This window comes from Pteropus vampyrus, unplaced genomic scaffold, assembly GCF_000151845.1.
Source record: "Pteropus vampyrus isolate Shadow unplaced genomic scaffold, Pvam_2.0 Scaffold101, whole genome shotgun sequence".
Classification (NCBI taxonomy): Eukaryota; Metazoa; Chordata; class Mammalia; order Chiroptera; family Pteropodidae; genus Pteropus; species Pteropus vampyrus.
Window position 1 is genome coordinate 176,417 of NW_011888882.1, and position 9,437 is coordinate 185,853.

A 9,437-nucleotide genomic window follows, 5' to 3' on the forward strand; every position below is an offset into this window, starting at 1 on the left:
ATGAGGTGGAAATATAGAGTGGGAAAGACAGTGAGTGAGCCCCGAATGCCAGACTCATAAGTCTCTGTTGAAAGTGGGGCACAATCAATAATTTTTCAAATAAGGAAAGAAAGAAATTATTACAATACTTAACAAGATAACCTTGGATGGCCTGAAAGAAATGGAGACTGGTAAAAGGGGACAATAAGGAGTATCTTTTAATAAGAAATAGATGCAAAGACATAGACTGGCAATGGCAGTGAAAATAAGTTAAAAAACAAAGTGAATGTGCTATGAGCTTAGAGAATATGTGTTCTCTGCTCATCTCATGCAGCTGGATGGAGAAAATCCTTACATGGAGCTAGTTCTGGCTTATGGAACCCTTACCATATGCTTGGAATGATTTGGACAAACGGGTCACCAGAAATGCACCAGGATGGGTATGGTGGGATATGATGAGGCAGCTCAGTCACTGCTTGGTAAAAAGAGAACACTTGGAGGATTGAGAGGGGACCAATGTGTTCTCTGCTTCTAGACATCTGAGACAAAGAATAAACTGCGTGCAAGAAAATTGAGAGGAGTGAAGAGAAGGGGGGTGGGCAGGGGAGGAGGGAGAAGAGTGGTGATGATGGCTAACATATACCGTGTGCTTATTATGTGCCATGCAGACATCATTCAAGATACATATACATGCATATATGTATCTATCTATCTATCTATCTATGCACTTCAATCATCCACATGTGGTAAATACTATTATTTTGCTCATTTTAAAAATGAGGCAATGGAGATATAGAAATATTTAAGTAATTTGCTCAAGGCCAAGCAATTAAAAAATAAGGACTAGGGCAGGAATTCGGAGCCAGATAGCCTAATTCCCGAGTCTACACTCTTAAACACAAGTAAAAAATCTACACAGAAACAAAATGTTAACTCAATCCACTCCGAAGGTTTTATTGGACCACCACGACCCAGGTGGGGATGTCTATAAAACTCCATCAAAACAAGGTTCTTTAAGATCCTGAAGAGCCTGGACCTGGTTCCCACCAAGATCCCCCCAGCAGGTCTTTAGGAGGTCCAGGAGTAACTTTAAACTGCACCCACTGGGGAGGATCAACTTTCAGGGGAAACTGGGGTCTGATCGATCTTCTGGAAATATCAAGAAAACAGAAATGACAGTTCCCAGGAAGCGGTGATGGCAGAAACAACCCCCGGGTAAGTCAAATATCTAGGTCCTTTTGTGGTCAGCAAGACTGGAAATGGAACCGAACCAGAGGGGGAGTAAATGTGACAGGGTCACGAAAGCATTTTCAAGTTGAGAATAATGATCTTCAGTAGGAATTTGCAGCCTTTCCTCTTCCATGTCATAAATAAACAATATTAGATATTTTGTATTTTAAATATAGGCATATTGGTATGACACAATGCATGAATCAGCATCTACTTGTCCCCTGAGCTCAAGATATTTTAATGTTTCATATAACTATCCACTTGTTTTATATCATGAATACAAAAGGGAGGAGATTGAGAATCAGCACTGAAGCAGCAATCTAAACTATACTAGTATGACAACTTTAAATTTAAAGAGATGTTATTTAAATAGACTCCTTGCTTGTTTGACTCTTCAAATTCCAGGTTAAAAAGTGCATTTGTTCAACCGTAGAATAGCTTGGCTACCTTAGTCAATTTTCTGTGGTCGTACGTGTCCAAATATAAGCTTCTTTTCCAAAACTGTCCTCTGAAAAGAAGGTGTCACCCTATATTTGAGTCTTTCCAAAGTCTCATATTCCATTCACCTCTCTGAACAACAGAACACTGTTTGGGGAAGACACTTTAAATAACCTAAATTAATGTAGTTTTGAATGCAAAGAAGAGTCCACCTGACAAAGGCAGTGAAAAAGGAAGCAAAGAAACATATTGTAGATTTAGTACTTATTCTTGGGGGAATATATGACCTCGCCCTGTCTAATGTCAGAAGTTGTTGTAAACAAACCTTTTAAAAGATCATTTTAAAAAGTAATAATGTTATGTTTGCCAAAAATGCATAATCTGAACTTAATCATGAAGGAACATCAAAACAACCCAAATCCACTGATGTTCTACGAATAACTGGTTAGTACTCTTCAAAATCGTATAAGAGACAAAGAAAGACTGAGGAACGATCCCAGATTAAATGAGACTGAGGAGCAACCAAAAGCTTGGTGACCCTCGCTGGACTGGATTCCAGGGAAGAGCAGAGACATTAGCATTTCTTTTAAAGGGAGTCTCAGTTACTTCAATTACTTTGGTCTCAAACGAAAACCCAGAAATCCCTAAGTATAGTGAAAACAATCTCCACTAAGCAAAGTATACTTCTTAAAGCTTTTTTTGTCCAGGATATTAGCACTCATAATCTTGAAAGTCAGTATATATATTTGATATACAAAAATTTTCATAAGTTTAAAAGTTAAATTTGTTTTTAAAAATATAATCTTATTTCTTTAAAAAACATATTTTCTAAAGTAGGGTCGATATATTTTATCGACATGACTTTATCAGCTTCCTGGCTGTTTCAAGGGTATTTTGAAAGTGGGAGTCATAACTCAGCCACAGATGTTAAGTACATTCTTTTAATTGATGCTTGAATCTGAAATATCAGCCATAATTATAATACACAAAAAACAGAAGAATAATAATCCCATCTTGTATGTTTCAGGCCTTTTAACATCAATGAGATCAAGTGCATATTTTGCTTGATTACTGTGAAAGCTGGTGTGGGCACACGGCTTACAGTGTGTTTTGCCACCACGAATGTGGATTATAAAAGTATATAAACCAAACATTTCAAACAAAATTGGCATGGGGGTGAACCATTTAAAAATGAACCGCATAACGATTAAAACTGTACAATTTCAGCATATTCACAATGGTTAATGCAACCACATCCCAAGTACGTCTACTCTTGGCAGAGCTTACAAACACTCATGCCAGAAAACATTATTCTTTTCCAAAACATTAACCTTAAATTCAAAAATCTGATAATGTCGAGTCTTAAAATCTCTTGGCAACGGGTTTTAGCAACTAATTAGTTAATGAAATAAAAAGAGTTGGGTAAACTAAAACTATTCAGCTGTTTCAGCTACACATGGAAGTATTAGGGCTGCCAAATACCAGAATTTCAGGAGGTATTTCAGAGCACACATTCTCTACGGCTGCTCTTCAGCGGGCACTCCCCTCCACCGCCAGCCCAGGCAATAGTGCTGTGGGTCCCCGGGACCCTGTGCTGAAGATACCAGGGCCCTCCCTCCACAGTCATGCCAGCTCCTGTGGCAACAATGGTTGCAGAGGGGCCCCCACCTTCCCAGGGAGCTGGGCAACAGCTCCACAGGAACGCCCACTCCCTGAGCTCAAGCTCAGAACGCAAAGCACCTCTGCCCCGTCCTCCTCCTTTACGAAGCCTGCACTCCTCTGGGAAGTTCAAACTGACCAGGGAACTATTTTAACTATATGTCTAGTCAGTGGTTTTGGTCAAAGGAAAACTATTTGCTTTTTATTTTATTAAGAAATATATGTTTCTTAAAGAAAATATTAAAAGTAGAGGGAAGACAACAATTCTAAAGTCCTACTTTAGCATTTTGCTAGTTATGTTGTCTTATTTTATTCAAAGGTTTTTTCTATCATTATAACATTACTATATTTTTATATTTTACCTAACACTATATCATAAGCAGCTTTCCAGGTTAACAGTCTTTTAAACAAATAGCTGTTTAATATTCCAAGTAACTATAACTTGTTTTATTTAACTGGTTCTTTGTCAGTGAACTTGTCAATTCACTTTTAAAATCATTTATTCCCTGAGCATCTACCACATTGAAGTCACTAGATTAAATATTCTAAATATTACACATATATGAATAAGTGGCTATTCTCAGAATGCTCTTCAAGACTACAAAATGCATAGACATACACATGCAACATATATGATGCAAATATGTGCACACTCACTACATGTGTCCCTAAGCCATTTCATTCTTTTTAAATATGCTTATAGGATTGAAATATTCTAATTCCCTTTCCATGTTTTCTTTTTATTGCTAATTTCTGCTATCCTTGTCTGCTAGATTTGCTTCAGCATGACTGATCAGAAAGTCTTTAAAGTAGCCACAAAAGAAAATGTGAGCATCATTAAATATTTTATCTTACAAACATCCCCAACCAAAAATATTAACTACACCTGTGTTTTATACAAAATTGCTGTATGATATAATGTTGGGCTGGTCACCTGGGAAGTGAAATAATTTGCTGTGGTTTCCTTTGGGTGGTGGGACCAAGAGAGAGGAGCAGATATCCGGAAACAGATGACTTGGAGCCACAGAGACAGATAGAAATCTTCCTTTCTGCTCTTACTTAGCTGTGTGAACTTCGACACATTACTTAAATCTCACTGTGCAGCAGTTTTGTACAAATGAGTTAAAAATATTTACTTTGCAGAGTGGAAATAAGGATTCCAGAAAAATCTATGTAAGGGCCAAGCATGTGCCTGGCATACAATAGACACCGAATATATTTATTTCTACAATGAGCATATATTCTGTTTTTAAAAGACAAACATAACTTCATATAGAAAAAAATTAAAGAGAAAAATTAATTTACTTGGCTTTACTGTTACATGTGAATTGTAATTCGTTACTCATTTCCTAGTAAAGCATCTAAGTCTTGAAAATTCAAGAATCTAGAAGTGTGACGACAGTGCCCTGAAGCTGACCAGGACCACCTTATAAACCAGCTTCTAATATTTATTAATCCTAAGCTTTTCCTCCTTTCTGTATATTTATGAATATATATCAAAGATGATGGAGTAAATTTCCAGTGTGGGAAAGTCACATCCATCGCCAATTGCGTTTGAGGACAATTTACTTCCCTTTCTAGTTCTTCTCACCTTGGCCTTTGATTTGAGAGGTGAGCACACGATTCCTCTGCTGCTCTCAGCAGGTAGAATTAACTGCTCATCTTCTAGAAAAGCAGATGTTCCCCCAGAGATGGCCTTGTGGAAAAGCGCTTTCTGGCCCGGCAGCACTTTGCCTCATATTTTACACTGTAGCTCTAACACTCAATCTTCTCTATGTCTAAACAAAATTTCCTGGCTAATGAGGGATTCCCTGAAGAGTGCCTCCAGAAGTTAATACATATTCAATTACCAGAGGTAAGTGAACAGTAAGTGTTCCCAGGGGCCTTATCTGTCCCTGAAATTCTCATTTTTTCCCATTTAAGTCAAACTAGAGTTAAAATATTGTAAATAATTACGTGAAATCAATCATCTTTACTCTGTCAGAGTAATTCAGCCATCATCAAAATAGACATAAAATTCCCAGAGCTAAAAAATCTTAAATGTTTTTCCCCATGGGCTCTAGATAAGTTTAGACCTCTGAATAGTCCTCTCAGGGCTGGTCTGGGGCTCCATGGGGTATGGGGGGTACCCTGAGTGAGAGACAACTCTGGGCTGGATGTAAGACAGATTTGCAAGGTATTTATTTGAGAAACTGCCTACAGAACTAGCAGGCGGACAAAATTTTACCTAAAACCTGTATGATATTTGGAGTTGTATGCTGAGAGAATTTCAGAATATCTCTAATCTCAAAAGAACCTGCATATGATTTTGTCTTTGTTGTCAAACTGTCTAAACTCAAGCTGTTTCCTTGGCTTTAGGATGGTAGGATCACTGTTATGGTACTTTCAGAGGCCAGTGTGCTCAAGCACACACCAAAGCACAGAAAGCTTAATTTCAAAAGATTATTCTGGAAACTGTCCCTTGCACTTGCTGTTCCCTTATCCAGAAAACTCCGACCCCAGACACAGTCTGTTCCTTCACTTCATCTGGGTGTCTGCTCAAATGTGTCCTTACTGGAGAAGCTTTCCTAACTATCCCAGTTGAAGTAGCACAAACACACTCAAAAACAGCCTCTTTGTCACCTTAGGATACTTTATTTTTCTTATTTTCGCTTTTCTTTTCCACTCTCTCACATTATAGATGTGTTTGCTTATTTTCCACCTTCCCCTCTTCAGCAATGCAAGCTCCACAAAGGAGGAACTTTGCTTTTTCACTGCCATATCTCACTCAATTCTTCAGAGTTCTTGAACACATGATCAGATCACTGTTCAATAAATATTTGTCACAGGAATGAATGAACTGTAGATGTTTTAGCCAAGTGCCATACATCTCTAGTCCTCTTCTCAGCAAGATATAAACACAAACAAAGCTCCTGAGACACGCACAACAGGCTAACACTAATATCTCCTTAGATGTCTTTGTTGAAGCTTATGAAGCAAATGTACCATGTGAACTACCCCAAGAGTTCACAAAAAGCAAGTTTCTCTTCTAATGTTCCCAGGCTATAATACTAAGAAACACACAACTTTCACCTCCTCCTTCCCCTCTCTGCACCGAAATCACGTTTTCACACTCACAGAAATCTAGATCTCTTTTCTTACCATACTGATCAGAATTGCTGGTGAAGAGAAGATAGTCAGTAGCACAGGTCTGGGACTCAATATCCAAATCTCCTAACCTCAGAATCAACCTCTTCCCTTTCGGCACTGTGATCGTCTTTTCGCATACAGTGTGATTGGGGTAAGTCCCTGGGTAATTCTTAGATGTCATGGTGCCACTGTCCTGATAGGTCACTATGTGCCCACAGCCATCACCTGTTAAAGAAAAAGAAGACGAAATAAGTGAAAATAATTCTTACTGAGGATTGAGTGAGTCCTGTACAATCTCCAAGTCATGTATTTTATTACTTCTTGTGAAAGCGGGAAAAGCTAAAAATAAAATAAAATTTAAAAATGAGATTAAATTATTGAACAGTATCTGTTATTTCAGGTTATTTCATCTCTTATTTCCCGGTTTAATCTTGTGAACACTGTTGATCAAAATGTTTCATATATTAGAATGAAAAGCCCTTAGCAAACACATTATTTAATCATATTACTTTTTCTAATCATCTATCCACCCATACAAGTGTGCACAGTTGGTCCTTGGCATTCACAGATTTGCTATTTGTGGCTTTGTTTATTAGCAAGCCAATGCCAAGTAAAATTTTGCAATGGAGAAAAAAATATTATTTACTTCAGAGGGTTACTGTGCTGATTAAATGAGATAATATGCAAAAATCTAAGCTGCTGGTAGAATCTGAGACTTACGCTGAGAGGACTTTAAAAGCCTATCATTTAGCTGAAGACTATAAATCACTCATCATTCACATCTCGATTAATGACGGTCACAGATTTGATGGTTCCTGATAGACTCAGTGTGTATCATTACAGAATGTCAAGGATCTCCTATATTGAATGCTTGCCACACACAAGACCTGGTGTTCTTGGTGACACCAGTAACATCAGTGGCTGCTTCATAGAATTCAGAGTAAAATGGGAGACAGTCACATGTTCAGATAACTATAATACTAGGTGCTATGTACCCTATCAGGAGCTTAAAGTGCTGAGGAAGACAAGAATCTATTTCAGTGAGTCATCACTACTTCACTAAAACAAATTTTCTTAAGACTTCTCTGAGTAGGGAAGTTCATCAATTGACCAACAAGTTGCTCCAGTAGATTAAAGTGACCAAGTTAATCACTCAAATATCTAACAACATGCACAAGTGGGTAGGCTAAAAGACAAATAAGCACCATTGCGTTCAAATTGCAAAATGCTTGTAGTTAGTATGCCTTCACATAAACAAAATAAGAATTTCTACCCTTAGCTGGAGAGAGAGAGAGAGAAAGAGAGGAGAAATCAGTTGAAGAAGGAACTCTTTAAGATAGTCAATCAAGGCCTCTCCACTGAAGCCCCAACCAGGGCATACAGGGACTCTAAAGACCAAGGCAGCCTTCTTCCTTCTCCTGCCCCTTCCTCAGTTAGAGGAGGATTCACCTGAGGGCTTCCTACTCTACTTCCTTCTTACGGCTCAAATGATAATGAAAATCTTCAAAAAAAAAAAAAAGGTCTCAGGGTGGGGCACAGACCTCCACAATCTAGCCCATTTCAGCAGACACGTCTAGAGAAAGGATCCGTCCATTATCCAGAAACTCCCAGAAGATTCTGGGCAGTCCTGGCTGGGAGACTGGATCATAGGTGGCGAGCTGACCTTAAGAAGAAGGGGTTAGAGAATACCAGGGGTAAATGTAGACAGACAGCTAAGATAAAACCTCTATGAAACCTGGAGACCTGCGCAGAAGTTGTGGAATTTATATGGTAGGCAGCAGGGACCCATGAAAGTTTTTGAAAGGGGAGATAATAAAAGAGGCATTTGAAAAAGAGGGTGAACCTGACAGGGTAATGACAGGAATTAGGATGCAGAGAGAATCTGGATCAGAGGAGCAGTTTCGGGGGCTAGGAATGGGCTAGCTGGAATGGGAAGGAAGGAAAAGAAAAGCAAGAAAAAAATCAACAGACTCAGATTTTCACTAATTATAGTGGGAAAGAGGAGAAATAAACACTGAAATTTTGAGTTTGGAAATGATTGAAACACTGAGGCTAATATAGACAGAGAGCCAGCAGGTCTGGGGGCAAATGTTGCAAGTTTGATTAAGTGTGACGTGACAGCTCTATTTCTTGGGCTCTCTGGCAGTACAGGATTATTGAAAGTTAACTGAAAATTATACTAGTGTGAAGCATATGGTGCAGAAGCACATAGTACACCGGGTTTTGATTTAAAATTTGGATTGTCTGATTTCAAAGGCTTTAATAACAAAAGTCCAATTTAGTTTCCCTTGAAAACTGGAAGATATGGCACCATACCAGTAGGCATTTTCACAGGGCTCGTGATACGGTGGCTGCCCTAACTTTAAAAGAGACAAACGTCCTGGCTCCCCACCAGACCCTGGTCATTCATTTCTATGACTTGCCCCAACTTTGGTTTCGAACACTCTGATAGAGCAATGCTATAATAACTAGTGTACAAGTGATTGTGCATATATACACCTAACTAACCCTCTCTAAGCCACCAATGTGTATTGCCTGGTAAACGTTTAAATTTTTAGTTGAATAAAATATTTATACAAATTTGCATTAAAAGATATATATGGAATGACAACCAATAAAGGAGGCCATTTTCATTCTAAAGTCTCTCTGCACCAAAGCTATTATCCAAGTTTCTCGTTTTTATCTAAAAGGAGCATACGGTATTGAATCTATGGGGGTTCATCACATATGTTCCAATTTACAGATGAGGAAATAAAATGTATATGGACTTGCCTTAAGGCTGCTCAACTGATGGTGGATCCCAGACTAGAGTTCCCAGATAATCCAGCAACAACTCTGTAATTTTAAAAACATTTTTGTCTAACCTCTTTATTTGATTTTCTAACACATGCGTATCTGTTTAATCTTGGGAAACCACTTAAACTTCTGTCCTATCAGGTCTCCCTTTAGACACTTTCGCAACATTTTTCTATTAAAATGAACAGCTTCCTAATAACTGACTC

The 9,437-nt window shown here is 38.3% G+C and overlaps 1 protein-coding gene across 1 annotated transcript in view; it reads right to left on the reverse strand.

Annotated features, from left to right (window-relative positions):
* Positions 1-9,437, reverse strand: part of DCBLD1 (discoidin, CUB and LCCL domain containing 1) — a 64,951-nt gene that overhangs the window by 33,914 nt on the left and 21,600 nt on the right. Inside the window, exon 2 of the mRNA XM_011364761.2 lies at positions 6,448-6,660. Within this exon, the coding sequence (XP_011363063.1) occupies positions 6,448-6,616 (169 nt within the window). The 5' untranslated portion in view covers positions 6,617-6,660. The remainder of the gene's footprint in view (positions 1-6,447; positions 6,661-9,437) is intronic.